The following is a 20336-nucleotide window of genomic DNA, read 5'->3' on the forward strand; positions in this document are numbered from 1 at the left end:
CCTGTCTTACTCCCTTCCCAACAACTGCTTCCCTTTCATGTCCCTCGACTCTTATAACTGCCATCTGGTTTCTGTACAAATTGTAAATAGCCTTTCGCTCCCTGTATTTTACCCCTGCCACCCTTAGAATTTGAAAGAGAGTATTCCAGTCAACATTGTCAAAATCTTTCTCTAGGTCTACAAATGCTAGAAACATAGGTTTGCCTTTCCTTAATATTTCTTCTAAGGTAAGTCGTAAGGTCAGTATTGCCTCACGTCTTCCAATATTTCTACGGAATCCAAACTGATCTTCCCTGAGGTTGACTTCTACCAGTTTGTCTATTCATCTACAAAGAATTCGCATTAGTATTTTGCAGCTGTGACTTATTAAACTGATAGTTCGGTAATTTTCACATCTGTCAACACCTGCTTTCTTTGGGATTGGAATTATTATATTATTCTTGAAGTTTGAAGGTATTTCGCCTGTTTCATACATCTTGCTCATCAGATGGTAGAGTTTTGTCAGGACTGGCTCTCCCAAGGCCGTCAGTAGTACTAATGGAATGTTGTCTACTCCTGGGGCCCTGTTTCGACTCAGGTCTTTCAGCACTCTGTCAAACTCTTCATGCAGTATCGTATCTCCGATTTCATTTTCATCCTCTTCCATTTCCATAATATTGTCCTGAAGTATATCGCCCCTGTATAGACCTTCTATATACTCCTTCCACCTTTCTGCTTTCCCTTCTTTGCTTAGAACTGGGTTTTCATCTGAGCTCTTGATATTCATGCAAGATTAAATATAGATTACATAAAACCAGTGAAGACATGAGACAAGCAAGACAATACGCATTTCTTCAATTCTTAGCTCCTAGAATTTTTTTCTCTGATCTTGCTAAAGCTTTACATGGCTTGCTTTCCTTTCTGCGAAAGAATCTATTACCTCATCAAAGTTCATCAAATCGAAATGTCATCGTTTAATACTGAAAAAGCTGTTAATACAAATAGGACCCAAGACTGGTGTGGTTTCCCGATCTGATTACGCCTATTTTGTCACTGTCTGCTAGCTAAAACAAAATAGGCCTTTCTAATATTGCAACAATTGTAACACACACCAAATAAACGGGGCTGTTTCGGCACAAACGGTCATTTTTATAACGACAGAATATAATTCACAAAGTACCAATATCAAATGTCTGTTAGGTCTACTAAAAGCAAAAAGCTTTACGTTAGGAAACAGTTTCACACTTCATTCATACGCTCCAGCTGCTCAGGCATGATATCGAAAAATAGTACGAAATTTTTATACAAACTTGGAATCATCATAGTGTTTCATAATTTGTGTGATGTCCCCGTTTCTTCTCCTTCCTCGTTCTAACAAACAGTCTTGTTACCACTAATTCCGTAACTATTCCTGCTAATGTCAAAGCTTATTCGATGGTTAACTTCACTAACTCTGCCAGAATCACTGGTATCCCACAATTATGCCTCCATTACGCGTTATTACATGTTCGTACAATGCGTTTTCCATGCTACTTCCAGAATACAATTTAAGGCGGCTGCTAGCCGCGGACTGTACAATTGACCCTTACTAGTATTGTGATCTGGCCAAAATTTTGTGTCAAAATTTCATTTTCTTGGATACACCGAGAAGGTAATACGTAATCTTTCTTACCTGTTATTCGTTTATTTCCACTCCGGTAGTCTGAATCTATGGATTTTGCTAGTAATTATAACAACACTCATCATTCGCAAACCCAGTCAACTACACAATCAGACAGCGGTTGGCCTTCATCATTTCGGCCTTACTCTGCTCAGCTCGTATAGCCCCTTTTGTCTGTAGGAAAGTTTGTTTCTACAAACGACGAGGATTCCCCTGACAGAGACATTATGTACACTATGCATGCATTCACAAATCAACTTACAATCCATTCAGAAATCAACTTAGAATGTGTTCAAAAATGTTCAAAAACCGTTTCAAAGTCATACGAATATTCGATAGAATAACGTGCGCTAGATGCTAGGCGCTTTGTGAAACGCGGTTGTTTCCCTCAAGAATATGGATTTGCCCCCACCCTCCCTCCTGCGCATGTACGAATCTGGCAGCTTGGGTGCTCCAGTAAAATTTTTCCCGGTAGCATCTAGCTGCTTGCAGCGACTGCTTACACATTTCTGTAGCCAGGCGCGGGAGAAGGTACTGCTCAACTGTGCATGCGCATGATCCCGCTCGTAACTGCTAAAACGAATCTAATGTAAACAGTTGTGATGTCACGCTCATCGGAGGCAATTTGTTGTTACAAAGCATTGCATATTCTTCCTAACGCCTTTGATACGTTTTGGTGTTGGCAGACGCTTGTATGAGCACTGTGTTTTGTTGCTGTAGATGGCACATTTCCTTTTGCAGTTTAAGTTTTATTTTTGTTTTTCTCTCGTTTGTGTTTTATTGCGGCAGTATTATTCTGCAGTAGCGGGATGCAGTAATACCCTTTGTTAGAGTATTGGTCCTTACAAGTTAAAATTAGAAAAATTTAACTCGAAACAAAAACAATGAAAAATTCTCGGAATTCTAAAAAACTCCCGGGTTTTTCCCGGTTTTCTTCCGGATGAAAAAACTCTCGGGTTTTTCCCGGATCTCCCAGCTGTCCCGGGTCGTATACACCCTGACATATAACTGTTTGTACAGAGGAGAACATGCTCGCCATCGGAAGATAGGACCCACAACATCTGGAGCATCACAGAGCAGGTTCGTGACGATGAAAGGGCACATTCTATCTCCATCACAGTAAACACAGCACTGCAGCATTTGTGAGATAGGTAGGCGGAATGGTAAAGAGCAGAACTTAAGATCTCTGCACAGTGCCTGTCCGAGGAGTTCGAGATAGCGACACAACCCACTATTCCCGTGTTTGCGATGGTCAGAGGGGACATTGTAAGAGGGATCTTTCCGTCAGTAACGTGACAAAGACTATAACAAAAAGCAGAAGGAGTTAAATATTTAAAAGAATCAACAAAAAATAACCAAGATGCCTTTTTGCTATCTTTATAAATTTGACATCTAGTCACACGAATTTGTTTAAAAGGCTCAAAGTTATCCTCTTTGAAAATGGGTTGAAAGACACGGCACCTCTTCGCACAAAACTGTGTCTGGGATTCGTCATGAAACATTCAGTGACAGTGAGAGTGGTTTTTGTAAGGTACTCTATCTGATTGTCACTGCTGTGAAACTGTTTGTCCAAAGTCACCAATAAGGAGCAGTGCCTACAGTCAGCTTTAGAAAGTTGCCAAGTCTATCATGTTGACACAAAGTTTAAAAACATGTTTCTGTTTGTAACATTGTTTATGACTGAGACAACATGTTTGCAACTTAAGTGTTCATTGTTCACATCCATATCTATACTAGTCCAAATATTTATGATTCTGTGTTCGTATTATACTAAACAGTGAAGCTGGTCACAAACATTTCACGATATGTTTTCACATTGTGTACTGCGCTACATCTAGCAGAGGATGAATTGTGTGTTGTGCTGCATTATTAATAGTTAATAATATAAGCTTACTAATGCAAAGCCATAGTCACTAGTATGTCACCTGATTTTAAAAATCTAACAAATTTTATGGCGGAGCAATTCCTATGAATCAGAGAGTCCGTGTTAGTCTTTGGCTTTCACCAATAAAAGATGCCTTTCAAAGCTTTGAAAGTTTATTCAATATTTCAAAGCCAGGTACATTTTTCAGTCACGGCATAGCATCGATAGTGCTGTAACTGCCAGACGGTGATAGAGACAAGTTTATATGAAAGGTTGCCAGTCCACATCCTGCTTTCTGCATACATTTTTCTTTTATCTTTATTATTCCAAAGTGTTTCTAATTAATTAAACAGCACTACGTTCTGTAATGTTCAGTGTAATGTGTGTGTGTGTGTGTGTGTGTGTGTGTGTGTGTGTGTGTGTGTGTGTATATATATATATATATATATATATATATATACGAGTGCTCTCCATTCAGGAGTGAGCTTGTCTGACAGATGATGTAAAAGCATTTAGCAGTAATATTGCAGTAAATAAATGATTTTTTCACTGTCTCTAAGAGAGACTGTACTACTTACAGCACACGATTTAGTACTTTCTTAGTTTCTGGTATTTCGTGTATTCTAAACATTTTGTTACTGAATAGAAATAGTGAACTTTTTGTAATGAAAGTTTTGTTGATGCCCATACTGACTGAACATGGAACCTCCCATTTAAACTTTTATGGTCTTCACTGATACTGAAGTTTCCATTTGCGTGTGCTACAGACAGAATGACGAAGCTAGTATTTGGACAAGGGAGAAAACATGGATTTCAATAGAGCTTACCTAGCAATTTTACACATATCCATTTTCGTAAACAAACTTTTTGTGCCCCAGTTATAGTTAACAACTACTGCTGGAGAGTGATGAGAAGTATTTTACACTGTCATTGCACCTCATTTCTGAGCATTCCTCAAGCATGACGAAAACAATGAGAAACACATTCTGTTACAAAATACTTCTCTATTCTTAAATTAAATGATATTCCTTTAAGTGGTTGGTATATTGTACAGCATGAAGCAATGCTCACTCGATTGTGCAGGTAACGGTTGGCACGGATAAAATTTTGAAATAGTTTGTAGGAGAAAGGCGATTAAACTTGCCACCGACAGTGACTATCAATATTGCCACACCGTTAGCTGCAAATACAAGCTGTGCCACACAGATTTTTTATTGTGAAATGAAAAACAGTTAATCTTCCAATCTGAAAATAACTATGCTGACACTGTAGTCTCCAATTGTAATCCAGAAATCAAAATGTAAGTTCTGAATAATAACGATAGTAATCTCTCAGTCCAATTCGACACACCTACAATATTTATCGTGAGCGATACAATATCTCAATATTTCATTTGTTTGCAAGAGAATTGATAATGAATGAAAGACTGGCAGCAGCAAGCATAATATGCATTGGGCGCAAATGATCACTACTACAGAGACAATAAAAACTCTTGCGAATAGGAAACTCTTATCTCGTAATACAACATGATATGCTGTACTGCGTACTGTGTGAGGACGCCTCTGTGTCACATCTCCCGAACTCCAGACAGAAGAATCAACTAGTAATTGGGAAGATACCAACAGCTCAGGCAAGTACACCTCCCTCAGCCTGGACTTTATCGGTGGTACGCACCAGCCCTACCTGCCAACCCACATGCTGGGAGCTACACGTTACTCACCCACCGTGCATGAAACCTGTGAGCAACCATTCAGGAACCCGCAGTAGTCAGGAAGAGAGGCAAAAAAGAAGACCTTGATTGCCAAAATGGAGGAAGAACTTCAGAAGGCTGAACAAGAAAAGAAAGAAAAGACATTCTCGCATAAAGAGAGTCAAAAGAGTCTGTTGCAGCATCAGAAATGAATAAGCAGTAACTAGAAGAGAAGATGAGGATAGAAGAGAGGACCTGGCATGAGGAAGGGTAAACAACAACAACAGCAGTACCAGCTGGGGACCCAGTGAGTACCAACCACTTGCTCACCCAATGTGAGGTCTCTGGTGGACCAAACGTAGCATTAGGTGCTGTAGCCACAAACACTGTGGATCCGTGTTCGTACAAAGAGACAGCTGCTAAGGTCAGCCACACATTCTCTACAGCCACCTCCTGCCATAGAAAAATTAGATTCTTCTTTACCAAAGATCCTCCCGAGCTACTCCCATATTGTGGAATGATCGACGAAATGTTGTTTTCATTCTGTGATACACTGACCGATCAACTTATCACTGGAAAAAGAAAAAATTGAAAAAGAACTAGATCTTCTCTGAATCCTGACTATAAATACCAAGTTAACCTAAAAGCTTAGAGGACACATTATGCAAAAAGAAAACCAATCAAAAACACCTCAATCTTGTAGATAAAATATCTTTAATCAGAGACACAAAAGAATAACAACCAAAAAAAGTTTTTGTATGGCCATATGTAGGTACTGTTTCTGATAAAATTACTCAATGTTTAAAGGATACCAAATTATACACTAGCAACAGAAATACTAACAATCTGTAACGATTATTGAGACATAAAAACAATTATATACTATCACAATGAAGATGGAGTACGTGAGCTGTTATATTTGTATCTGCTCATAGATAAGTCTCAATTTTGCTCCCGAGGTTTTTAAAATGATGAATTATTGGATTTCATTCCACCACACAATTAATTATACTCAACTGATAAGCCAAAAAGTGACCATTCACGAACTTCACGTAAATAAAAATGCTGCTGTTTTAATAGGAATGCCCATTAGATACCACTATACTAGGAATGTTGATATTTTTTAAAAATATCGTGAACCCAATATATCGGTATTTAAAAAAATATCATTCTCAGCCATCAGTATACCGAAAAAAGTATCGATCTATCACCGGCAAAGGTACTGAAGTACCGATCTATAAAAATATCAGCTTCACACTGTAAATATACTGCCCATTTTTGTGCTGTATATTTAAAAATTGATTTATCGAACAAACATACACACAAAATTCTAGCTTTCGCAACAAACGGTTGCTTCGTCAGGAAAGAGGGAAGGAGAGGGAAAGACGAAAGGAAGTGGGTTTTAAGGGAGAGGTCAAGGAATCATTCCAATCCCGGGAGCGGAAAGACTTACCTTAGGGGGAAAAAAGGACGGGTATACACTCGCACACACACACATATCCATCCACACATATACAGACACAAGCAGACATATTTGAAGACAAAGAGTTTGGGCAGAGATGTCAGTCGAGGCGGAAGTGCAGAGGCAAAGATGATGTTGAATGACAGGTGAGGTATGAGTGGCGGCAACTTAAAATTAGCGGAGATTGAGGCCTGGTGGGTAACGGGAAGAGAGGATATATTGAAGAGCAAGTTCCCATCTCCGGAGTTCGGATAGGTTGGTGTTGGTGGGAAGTATCCAGATAACCCGGACGGTGTAACACTGTGCCAAGATGTGCTGGCCGTGCACCAAGGCATGTTTAGCCACAGGGTGATCCTCATTACCAACCTAAGGTAAGTCTTTCCGCTCCCGGGATTGGAATGACTCCTTACCCTCTCCCTTAAAACCCACTTCCTTTCGTCTTTCCCTCTCCTTCCCTCTTTCCTGACGAAGCAACCGTTTGTTGCGAAAGCTAGAATTTTGTGTGTATGTTTGTGTTTGTTTGTGTGTCTATCGACCTGCCAGCGCTTTCGTTCGGTAAGTCACATCATCTTTGTTTTTAGATATATTTTTCCCACGTGGAATGTTTCCCTCTATTATATTAAAAATTGATTTATTATTATATATTCTGTACATCAAGAAGCTAGCAACCTGCTTGTCCTCCTTAGAGGAAGTACTGAAAGGAAAACGAGGCATGTTCACACTCTTGATAAGCACTTTGCTAACAATGGTAACTGCATGTAAGTGGCACATTAAAAGGTGTCCAATGGCTCCATCACTCGGTTTTGTCACATATCAGAATTGTCCGGAACACTTTATGCGACTTCCCAGTTTTTTTAATTTTTGCAAACACTAGCTCCCTAGCAGCTGTAGTGTCAAAATTGCATGATGATGTTAAACATTATAGTTTCTGTTAGTAACACAGAGCGGCAATTACCGTATTTACTCGAATCTAAGCCGCACTTTTTTTCCGGTTTTTGTAATCCGAAAAACCGCCTGTGGCTTAGAATCGAGTGCAAAGTAAGCGGAAGTTCTGAAAAATGTTGGTAGGTGCTGCCACAACTAACTTCTGCCGTCGAATATATGTAGCACTACAGAGGCATGCTTTGCAGCCACAAAGATAAATACTGGCACCAAAACCTCTGCGGCAGTAAATAAATTTAAAAAAAAAAAGGTGGAAAACGAGCTTTTTTTCTCTGCCCCGAGTTTCGACCACTGCATTTTCATACATTACACAACGAAGTAAATACGAATTCCATATTGTTCATCTTCGAATGTAGCAGCATTTCAATGTACTATGAAAATCCGACTGGCAAGACTGTTTGGGATGTTTGTCAATATGGCCAACTCAACGTTCTGAATTTTTCCCTACCTGTGAGAAGACGCGGTTGTTAATAGGAATTTTTATGAGTTGTGAATCACATGCAGTATTCTCTTCACCATAAGAGTACCGGTAATACGAACATAAACATTTTGCCATGTATTCTTTCGTGTTTGCTGCTATCTCACTTAAATCCTGTCTACCTAATAAACTACGAAGCTAGTTGAGACAACAGCAAACGTGGAACAATATACATATCATGTCATGTTTATATTCGTATTACTCTTATGCCTAATATTGATACAGTCAGAAATGAAGCACGGCAATTGACAAGATTTTTAAATCTAAGGTGACTAATTTCGGTGCAGAATGTAATGTACTAAAGAGGCGCCTGCAAAGATTTTCAAATGGAGAACAATTTTCGCCAAACTCTCGTTCAGAACATCTTCTATCATACGCAGTTTCTTATTTGGTTCTTGTTGATCATTATCAAAGAAAGCAGCAGTGTAAGTAACAACAAATAGCAGTCTCTTGCCATTGTTTCGCTAATGAGACGATTCCTCTCTTTTTTTTATTAATTGTAAGCGTGGTAGCGTGCACAAAAGCAAGCCATGCCACGAGCGGTGACAGGCCATAAACACTCATTATCAGAATGCGACAAACAATGCACGACACAGTACAGTAATGCATTTTCAGCGTAGAGTGTCGTAAACACATATAACAAAGAGAACGGCATTTATCAGATCAAAGAAAAATAAGCAATGAATTCAAACCAGACGAAGCACGTGAAAAAGGAAGGGTACCCGTATAAATAAGGATGAAGCGCCTGACGCGTAGCAATGGCTACCTGGTAAAGCTTAACTGCTAAGCTTACGACTCGAACCAAACAACTGTAGCTGTATCATCATTCATTCGACCTAAATTGTGTCTCATATTACAATGGACCAACTTTGTTTCGATTTGGAGGTGCGGCCTAAAACTCTCCCCTTGAATTTTGAGTCTCAAATTTCAGATGCAGCTTAGATTCGGGAAAATTTTTTTCCCTGGATTTCGAGTCTCATTTCTCAGGTGCGGCTTAGATTCGAGTGCGGCTTAGATTCGAGTAAATACAATACGTCAGCATTCCCTCTCACACGTCTCCACCCAACAAATAATCAATCATGTCATTTAGATATTTGTTCATAATTTACAGCAACTGTTTCTGAAGAATACCAATGTGAGGAAATAGCACACTACTTGCGTTAAAAAAAATGCATCTGGTGTGTTATTTGTTCACATCAGAAACCTTGTTATTCCATTCACGCCATCAGCCTCCCAGTGCAATCAGACTACTCCTTTGCGCCACCGATGCTTGCTTCACACAGTCAAAGGGAAAGACTGGATGTGTGAACATAGTAAGGCTCCTTCGTGCATTGAAAGTAAAACTATGTTCTACAATTTCAAATATTTACCGAAAATTGTTTATATCAACATCCGTATACTATGCAACTGATAATACTTCAACAAAATTGAAATATCAAATCTGTGATAAGCTTACCTGTAGTTCTATCTCTTGTGCAATTCGTTTTTCTTCTTGTACAGTCCACCTCTTTTTCCGGGCTGCCCTTAGCTGACTTGAAATGTCATCACCAAAATTTAATTTCTGTTCCTTAGCTAGATCATTTGCTGAAAGAGAGTATTACCAAATGTCAAACACAAGTTGAAGATGTAGTGGGCCGTATAATTAAAAACTAACACAACTGCAACCCAACCTCTCTGTAAATGTTTTATTGCTTCATCATAATTATCCATTTCTAATAAAGCTTGCCCCAGAAAAAAATGTCCTTTGATTAAATTTGGATCCATGTCGAGTGCTCTTCGGCAGTCCTGGCACGCTTCCTCCCACCTTTTTGTCTTGAGGTGGCAAAGTGCTCTGTTTGTGAAGTAAGTCGGCACATTTGGATTTTTTATCTGAAATATATTTAAACGACAAACATTTAGGAGATAAAAATATAGGGTGCTCTCCTTCAAAAAAGTACTAACTGTTAGAAAACACTGGCTTATTTGTAAGTTTACTTCAAGAAACAGCATAAGTCACTGAATAGAAAATCATTACAGAGAAATGCTAATTCTACTTTTCAATGGAAACTCCACACAGGAATATCAATGACGTAGGAAAAGAAAGATTGCTACTTACCATAAAGAAGACATGTCAAGTAAAAGAGGCGCACACGCACATATACATGACTGCCAACTCCAGCATCTCTGCCCTAGATGTTGAAGTTGGTGTTCGTGCGTGTGCGTGTGTACTGTGACCAAAAACTATATGTGAATGTCTTAATTGTGCTTGTCTGCAACTTGGAAGTGTCTTCTTTACAGTAAGTAGCAATCTGTCTTTTCCTAATTCGACTTTTCAATACGTATATTTCATGAAACAATGAAAAGATTCATTATAATGAAAGAATATAAAGACATCAGGTGTATGGACTGAGTAGGATCCTTTAAAACGTAAACCACTAGCTTTTGACAAGAACAGAACTGAGTTCACTCATCAGCAATCTTTTCACTGTGGTCCTGCCTGCTGACGAGGGCAACAAATCCATAATTTTGGTTCCAGCTGTCTATGGAGTGCAAACATTTGGATGACGGTAGGAAAGGATGCCAACTAAAAACTGCTATAGAACACGATTTGAAGAATAGTAAATGCAGCAGATGCATAAACTCCCTTAACCTATTAAAATGGCATTATGCTGACATAAAACATGGATAACCTGCCATGTGTAACACATCTAAAACTACAAAAATTATATTCAAGGAATATGCTAAACAGTGTTCTAATATAAGAAACTTCAAATTTTACTGATATTAATGTTTCAGCAGTGTGTTAAAAGTTATGAGTGAAGAAATGTGTTACATGTGATTGTCAATTTGCCATCCAAACAGTGTGAACAATACATTTGGTAAAATTAGTTATACAGCTCCTAACATTGAAACATTGCAAGCACCAGAGAAAATTAAGTCCTCTTTGTATTCTTGGAAAATATGGTGCTCATTCGAGAAATAATTTATTCTTCTACTGGTTGACAGGGTCTCACTTGCAATGATACTGGACTACACTGGTTTCACATTCGATCACCTGCCTATGTGCAGAGCACTGAAGTCTGCCACGGTCAGTTTTTTGTACAGCAGCTGCATTTCAGTTTCAGTGAACGAGTTTAGAGCATCACAATTCCAGTGCCTAACACTAGGACTGCCTGATTTTCCAAATCCCTGAAAGCACTACTGGGAGGAAAATATGCCCTTTTCTGGTTGATGCATTTATGGCTTGTTTTTACTCTTTATTTTAGGGGATGAGTTTTTCTGTAACAGTCACTCTAATGGTCTGTTATTTTATTTTAATTTTAAACATTAAGTACAGTCATGTTAGATACTTACAAATTCTTTCAAAATATTTCACTGTAACTAAATAAAAATTGAATATTTTTATTCTTGTCCAAATCAAGTTAAATATGCAAACTTTGAAATTTGTCCCAATTGTCATGAAGAAACCTTGTACTCTTTACAGAAATACATCTGAATCAAAATGTTTTTGGTATAAAATGATATTTTCCACAAGTAGCAATAAATCAAATCAATAAACGGAAACCAATGTTACCATAGTCTAATACAGGTCTAATTTTGACACAAATTGCCTGATCGCAAACATTTCAGTCTACATGAATATGTTCCTTTAAAATACCTACAGATCATTATCATCTTATAGTCTGAGATTAACAATTGGCACAGAACAAGAAAATATTATACAGATCTTGCAAATTAATTTGCCACGCAACACTATCAACAACGCAGGAAAAGCTAAATTGCTACTCACCATAGAGAATACTTGTAAAGTTGCAGACAGGCACAATCAAAAGACACTTACACAAAGCTTTCGGCCACAGCCTTCAGCAAAAGAGAAACACACACCATTCATACACACAAACAAGCACACTTCACCTCACAAACTCACGACTGCCACCCACGGCAAGTCAGGCCTAGCCCGAGCTGCAGGGGTTGGCGGTCATATGTGCGTGAGATGTAGGCCTGAGCTGCTGCAGATGGCGTGTGTGTGTGTGTGTGTGTGTGTGTGTGTGTGTGTGATGATACGTGTTTTGGATAGCCCTTGCACTAAAGAACATTTGAATATCCATCAAAAGTATTGAGTTACTGTCATTATCCTAATAATACAGGGATAAAGTATGATATTAAACACTACCTCTTTCCTAGGCAAGTGGAGCAAATTAATTGATTCTTCTTGTATTTGATGTGGTCTACAGTGGACTTGATCAGACTTACGGAGGCACTATTAGTTCACGGATTGTTTCTTGTAAAACACCACAAAAAGGTTTTTTTTTACTATATTTTTGCCATCACCCACAGACCAAAATTCACCTGAGGATTCCGAGACAGTCACACACAGCACTGGCTGTAATTTTTACATTATATTCCTAAGATCCTGATCTCGAACAATCTTGAAAATTTTCTTGATACCTTTATTTCTTTCCAAGATGCAGAGATTCAAAGTTATGTTACTTGCACATGTAAAATACACACATAAAATCTGGTGCGAGGCAAAAACACGGTTTATAAAGTGACGTAGCATGGAGAAATATGCTGTGAAATGTCTCCATTAACATCTGGGAACCCCATGTACCGAAGCACATGTAAAATTTTTTTGCACATGTAGTCTTGTTTGAAGTGTAAAATTAGTTTTGTGTTATTTCAATTTCCCATAATTAGAAACTATATAAATTTTACTGGCTACTACATTTTCTTTCATATGAGAAACTTGCCCTGCTGCAGCCAGGAGAAGAGAACCAGCGGAAAAATGCTCCTATCAGAGAAGAAAAAATGTGATTATGTTCCTGCTCGTTTAATATTCTCTGACTGAAAAGTGGGGTACCAGCTGCTTTGTTCTACCTTCCGCAAAACCTTTAAAAATTTTCCCAAAAACTTTGGCATGTGAACATATTCACAATTATTTATGCTTAGAGAGAAGAAGACAGTGGCAGTAGCAAAGAGACGAAACAGAAACTGGAAGATGGCAGACAGTGACTGTGTTTCGCCTCCGCTGACTGGAGGGCTCAGTCTCAGACACTAGCGCAGTCTCTCTGTCACTGACGCACTAATTCGCACTCCAGTTTGGTGACTGTCATTCATCACGTAGCGGGTCTTCTACTTCACCAACGGTGAGGCTAACGTGGGCTATTACAGATGGGCTTGTAGATTAACACGTGGGCACTCTTAAAGATAAGTTGCTTCCTGTTAATCTAAATAAAGAACCCTGGTTAATACATGTGTGCAGTTGTGTTGTGGAAAGAGGACACCAGCCACCAAACATCATCCTCTCCCTCGATTCGTACAGTACAAGATTCTACACAGACAATACCAGTGTTAGACAAAGAGAGGGTCAGGTGGCAGCGGAACATAGATGACAGTGATAGAACAGCAATAGGCTAAGAGTGAAGTAGGCAGAGCTAGGGGTGGAGAGGAATACGGAGGAAGTTGGAGTGGGTGGGAGCCAGTGGTAATGAGAGACAGTGTGTATGATAATGACAACAAGGAAGAGAGAGACAGTGATAGTGAGAAGATGGAGCAGTAGTAGGAAGGGATGAGATATTAGCGGTAACAGAGAGCAAGAGGGAGACAGTGACAGTGAGAGGTAACTGTTGTTGTAGGACAGAACACACAGGATTGTGGCTGTGACACGAGTGACAATGACAGAGAGACACAAAAGAGATAATGGCAATGAGCTGCACTGAATGAGTGAGTGAGGTAGGAAACTGGAGGTGGATGGGTACGACAAATTTACAGTGATGGACCGATGGGTGTGGGTGAGTTAGGGCTAAGGGAGCTTGGGAGTTCAAGGTGAGTTGCACGTACAAAATGGTGAGAGTATGCTTGCATGCCAAATCTTTTGGGATAAATTTTACTGGTGCTGTGGATGGTAGCAGCAGTGACTTCTAGGTACATCTGATGGTTCAACATGAACAACTAATGCTCTGACGAGTGATGGACCGATGGGTGTGGGTGAGTTAGGGCTAAGGGAGCTTGGGAGTTCAAGGTGAGTTGCACGTACAAAATGGTGAGAGTATGCTTGCATGCCAAATTTTTTGGGATAAATTTTACTGGTGCTGTGGATGGTAGCAGCAGTGACTTCTAGGTACATCTGATGGTTCAACATGAACAACTAATGCTCTGACGAGGTTCCTATATAATGTTTGGCAAGTTAGCCCACCAGCTTGAAAAGAAAATCTCACCTTGTTGTTTTGATGTTTATTACCTTTCTGTAGATTACCTAGGCACTGATGCCTGTTAAAACTAGTATATTCTAAAAAGGATGAACAGACCATCTTCTTCTATCAGCTTCAGCTTCATAGAGTGCTTGCAAGTCATCAAGTCAACATTCATTCTGTACTTAGTTTCATCGAAACATGTCACAGTGTCAGGCTTTGATTTTGTGTTAGTCCCACTTTGTACATCTGAATGCAAAGAATTGAGAATTATTAAATTCTTTTCTAACTTTCCTCGAAACACTGTGACGAACATACCAATTTTGAAAGCTACATTACGTTTACCACAACGACTAGTTTCATCCTTATCACGATTGTAGAAGTATTTAGCATGTATCTGGAATCTGTCAACAACCATGCTCTATATGAAATGACTGAAAGCTAAACAGACAGGAAATACTGCTCATCATCCTAAAAACTAGATTTGATTTTGCAACGCAAGCATATAGGGCCTTAAAAAAAACAACAACAATGTGTAGGTGCATTGAAAGTCAGGCCATATACTGATGGTACTCAGATTAAATCTGACTTCTTCCATTATGTTCTACAATTGTTTAGTACTCTCTGCAGAGACAACAAACGTCTTGATGGTAAGGAAATGAGCTTGAGTCAGAAAAACTGCAAATAAGTAGTCTTTTCTGTTTCTTTAAGACATCATTCAGCTCTACAAAATTCTGTTCATAAAAATGAATTGGGATAAGGAATCTAAAAAAAAGAATAGTTTTCTCTCTTTTTGTGGCTCTACCAATTTGTGGAGTTTACTGGAAAGCGTAATTTTTCGGTTGTCTCAGCAAAATTTCCTCCCAAACAATCCCATCAGTGATAGCATCTGGCAGGCAGTACAGTTTCCTCCATGACATTCCACAGCAGATTGATGAAACATCTAAAAAATTCAAGTAGCTTGAATTAAACATAAGCTTAGGACCCTAAAAAAGACCTCTTCTAACTTTGGGCTCTCATACTTACAGAAACATATCATCAGCTTGGGATTTTGTGTAAAGAACCAGTTATGCATGGGAACCTGTGGTAAAAAAAAAAAACACTCATAGCTGTCATTGCACAGATATCTGGTGTGGCCCCTGTGGCAATGGGAATGCTGGCTTTCTCACTTTACATGGAATCAGCAGTGGTTACGCCACCATGAAACATGTCAATGCATTTATACAATTGTGATTAGTCTTCACGGGTTTGCTGCTGGATCACATTGTGCAAATTCCACAATTTTTCCTCAGAGCAACTGTCCGACATCTTCAGGTGGTTCAGTCTTGCTGGTGGCTAGGTTCCTAGCAAGGTTGAACCACGTGAAGATGTCGGACAGTTGGTCCGAGGAAATATTGTGGCATTTGCAAAACTTGATCCAGTGGCAAACCTGTGAAGACTATTTTTTACATTTATACAATTGTCCATGCGAACACTTATGTTCCACATTAACCACAGACTATGCTAACACAAAGTGCGGTATATCTTAAACCAGAATTAAACTAGCACATTAAAAGACATTATACACTAAAAAGACATACTAGTGATATTCTACGGCTTGAATCCATTCCAATGTCAGGAATACTCCTATGAACTTCACCGAAATTTACACAATGTGACAATGGTATAAAACCTGCAAACTATTTATAAGATGCATTCTGCAGCTGTTGGCAACAATTTTACAACCTAGATTTCCGCTACCACGGTAATGCAGAGTTATACTGTGAAGTTTATAACCACTTCGATTCTGTACTCATAGCGAAAAACAGACTCAAATTGTCACAATGAGTAGTGACAGAAGGCACTCCTTTTCTGATATTTTTTGAGTTATTCGAACTTTATCTCATGTTCCACTCATCAAGACTTTTGATATTTGCCTTCCCCAAAGAGTATTAAACAATTGCAGAACATAATGATAGATGTCAGGTTTAATCTGAGAACCAACTGAATATGGACCCATTTTCAATGCACCTCTACCTTGTTGCATCATTTTTAAGGCCTTATATACTTCCATTGCAACATCAAATCTAGAGTTTTAGATGGTTTAGAATATGGTATTTGTAACAAAAAAGGTTTAAAAGAGTTTGTAAATAATACTTTTTTGAAAAAAGTGGGCCAAAAATAGCCATTTTGGTTTTTTTAGAAATATCATCAGCTGTTTCCTCAGTTTTTAAATTATTGAAAAGCAGAAGGGGGATGAAATTTTATATTCTAAGGCCTCTTATTGGTTATTATATGCAAAGTATCAGGTGAAACCCGCAATCACTTCCGGAAATATAAATAGCTAAACTTCACATTTTTCCTTGCGTGTGTTTTTCAGCCGAGTTTACTTATAATTATTCATCCGAAAATTGCTCGGAAAATCTTCCCTATTATTTTGCTTAAGAGCGCACAAAATGTTGTACAAGACGGTCTAGTTTTGTTTCTTTCAAGAAAATATTGTCAGAGATATTACGTCTCAAAGTTGCGAAAAGTCACAGGTGCACACTCGATAGCTGCACTGTGGAGTCAAACTATTGACTACATCTCCAGATGTACTGAATTAATAGTCACGAACCTCCTAAAAGGACTAAAAGTGGGAACAGGATTAAAATTTTGTTACGGGACAAAAATGTCCCACTGGCAGTTCTAGTCTCGAGAGACAACACGATTTGTTTTTATTGTCTTGTCATTCTTTGTACATTGTAATTTTAGCAGTATAGTTTTGGTCCCCTGTAGCATAAGTCGTGATGTAGTTTCATTTCTTTTTGTTGTGGTTTTTTTGTTCCTCCCTTGCCCTCACCACAGGTATCTGGCAGGAATTGTTACCCAACAAAGGGGAGTCAGTGCGTAGCTTCTTTAAGTTTTGGAAACAGATAAAAATCAGATGGAAGCGGTATCAGGACTGTATGGAAAATGATCGATGAACCCGAGGCATCAGATTGCTGTAGATATCGCGGCGCTCGTGTGGTCTGGCATTGTCGTGCTGAAGGAGAGGGTGCTCCACGTGTGGATGAACTGTTCAAATTTGTGCTTTCCGTTTTCTCAATTACAACAGGTCAGTTCTCACGCACTGACATAGTTGTGTTACACATCACCCTGTCGCATGCTACAATTCAGAGCCCTCTAGTGGCAGAGGTTTGCCATCTGCGTCAGCAAAGTTGAAGAGCGGATCGAGTAAAATGCGTGGCACGAAATATCTCAAACACTATTGAGATAAGAATAAAAAATTCAGAAGTATTACTTTTCAGCATGCCCTCATATTTCACTTAGGAAGTGGGTGACAGGAAACAGAATGCACCAAAATTCATCTCTAGGTCAAAAATGTGAAATATCAGTGGATAAAATCCAGAAGTATTATGCTCTACCTCCCCAGCGAGGTTGTGAGGGATGAGAAACACCCACTGTAGTTCGACAACTGTGTTAAAAAGTTGTTACAAAAACAAACTCGGCTTCATCACAAACTTGCCCGAGTTATTTCGAACAGACCAATTTGTTTGCAACGTGAAACTTCCTGGCAGATTAAAACCGTGTGCCAGACTGAGCCCCGAACTCGGGGCCTTTGCCTTTTGTGGGCAAGGGCTCTACCAATTGAGCTCAGTCGGTGGAGCAGTTTCCGTGAAACGCGACGCTCCTAAGTTTGAGTCTCGGTCAGGCACACAGTTTTAATCTGCCGGGAAGTTTTCTATCAGGGCACACTCCGCTGCAGAGTGGCAATTTCATTCTGTTCGCCAAGCACTTTTCCTGGATTAACTCGAACACGTTACTTTCTTTCTGTATCTTGCAATCTACCGAGCATTATTTCAGCTGCAGTTCATCCCAGTTGCACAATTTGCACGTAAATATCATTTGCATCAGTTTCTGCACAATTTCGCGAGTCCCCGTTTCACATATTCTCGACAGACCTTTGCTGACACTACCACTACTTTCTTTCTGAAGTGGTGGGAAATACACTAGCAATGCAAGTGTCTGACTGTCGTAGAAATACGCCCGGGATATTCTCTGCCGCAAGTGCTAGGCTCGATACGGTTACTGTTCTGCCGTATGCATTTAAGATACAGGCAGTGAGGTAAGTTTCGACTGGGACAGTGACTCTAACATCTCTTTTTCTCAGTCTCATAATTATTCATCAATATACAGCAAAATGATTCCAAGAATGATAACTTCCAGTTTAATCCATGAAATCATTCTGATAGAAACTGAATAAATTATGTTGAACTGACCAGTATCTAGAAGAAAATTTAAAAATTGCCCTATGCCCAACAGACATTTAACTACTACTTTACAAGAGGGCAGATTGGTTGAGTGCACTAATTTATGCCATTAGAAATGGCACAGTTTACTATAAAACTATGATCAGAAACGGCTTGAAAAGCTTTTAAGAGTTTTGCAGGGTAGGCTGTGCTAAGAAATAATTTTCAAGAAAAAAATTTGATGCGTGCACCATTTCAGAGTTAATTAGCACTGAAGTTAGCAAATCAAGCCATTGTCCGTGCAAATTCAGGTGGCCTGCGATAGACATTGTCACCAAACATGTTCTTCACTTTGTTTCCTAAAATCAAACAAGATGATACAAAAATTGGACATGGGACAGTAGTTAGGATCAAACCCAAGCCAAAGGCTGAGCAGTCTCATGCGCTACCATCTGTGCTTTGAGAACTGACACTAACTGTATCTGGCAGGCCGCTTGAATCTGAAGGTGCAATGGCCTGATTGGCAGATTTCAATGCTATGTAACTCGGAAATGGCAGAAAAAATATTTTTTTTGGTTACAAGCTTTCCAAACAGTTTCTGACCACCATGTATATGCTCTGTGAATCAAATAATGGTGTCTCTGATTATTTATAATCTATACAGGAAATGGAACAACGCTGGATTGAGAATTTGAGAACTTTCCGCCATTTTTTCACTCATAGTTCTAATAAAACAACAAATCTCAGTACAAGAAATTGCTTGACAATGAACAAGTTCTATACATCTCCTCAGCTCAGCTCACAGATCTTCTAATCAAAAAATCAATGGATATTGACAAGAAAGTACATGCCACCAGCTCTCAACAACAAAGCACAGGAGAAACCACTGAATGCAAAATTGGAAAAATGCTTGCAATACAATGGAAGGACAATGAAAATGTTAAGTTTATCCCCATTATCCACAATTTCATAAAAAAGAGAGTAGTTTTAGATTACTACCAAACACTGAAAGGAGAACATCAAACAGACCGGCAGATGTCAACATCAGACACTCTGCAATCCTTTCAGTTATCAGCAGGGAAGCCATTCCAACAGCAGATAAGAATTCCAACCCAACCAGACAATGCCTGCTCCCATGCAAGACCTGATGGGAAATGTGTAAGAAGAGACACACATTATTATCGTAAGGAATACGATGCTTGTGTGTGTGTAATGCCTACGTTCATGAACTACCACTCTATAAAAGACCTACAAACAATGCATACACGTAAATAATATAAATAAAATAGATGAAAATTTCTAAGCTCGGTAGGTTTTCAAACAGTCCAAGATATCTCATGTTAGCGAAAGGGTAATTCAATAAGTAATGCAACACTATTTTTTCAAAGCAGGGTGGTTTTATTTTGTTATTTTTTGTTACTTGTTTAAATTTAATCCTTTGAATTAACGAAAAAGGAATTAAACTGTAAAACATTATCTATGAAATTCTAAAGAAAAGTTCTTTGCTGTATGAGCAGACACATGGAGAGTTACAGAGAATATGAAGTTGGAGGCCACCAAACTAGATGTGATCAGATGGTCCTTGGGAATATACAGAGAAGAGAAAATACTTAATAAAGAGGCTCAATTATCAATGGGTGTAGAAAGGTTACTGACAACTGATGTCAAATGGAAACAATTAATATGGTATGGTCATGTCCAATGGATGGACAAATCCAAGTTACCTAAGAAGCCTATGCTGTGGATACAACCAAACTCACGGAAAACATGGCAGGCTGAGGAAAACTTAAAATGAGGACATTGTAAAAGCAATGAGACCCAGAAAGTTAAGAAAAGATCACTGAGATGACAGAGAATAATGGAAATTGGACACACACTGT

At 38.9% G+C, this 20336-nt stretch overlaps 1 protein-coding gene across 5 annotated transcripts in view; it reads right to left on the reverse strand.

Annotated features, from left to right (window-relative positions):
- The window catches only part of LOC126237122 (E3 ubiquitin-protein ligase CHIP-like), a 92789-nt gene that overhangs the window by 28681 nt on the left and 43772 nt on the right, over positions 1–20336 (reverse strand). For 4 of the 5 annotated variants that reach the window (XM_049946944.1, XM_049946941.1, XM_049946940.1 and 1 more), the window contains exons 2-3: positions 9746–9944; positions 9532–9659 (exon numbers count right to left, since the gene is read on the reverse strand). In XM_049946944.1, coding sequence (XP_049802901.1) covers positions 9532–9659; positions 9746–9944 — 327 coding nt within the window. Of the gene's footprint in view, positions 1–9531; positions 9660–9745; positions 9945–12228; positions 12379–20336 lie in introns of those variants that run through there. The other variant, XM_049946942.1, reaches the window with a different exon arrangement.

This window comes from Schistocerca nitens, chromosome 2 (assembly GCF_023898315.1).
Source record: "Schistocerca nitens isolate TAMUIC-IGC-003100 chromosome 2, iqSchNite1.1, whole genome shotgun sequence".
NCBI lineage: Eukaryota > Metazoa > Arthropoda > Insecta > Orthoptera > Acrididae > Schistocerca > Schistocerca nitens.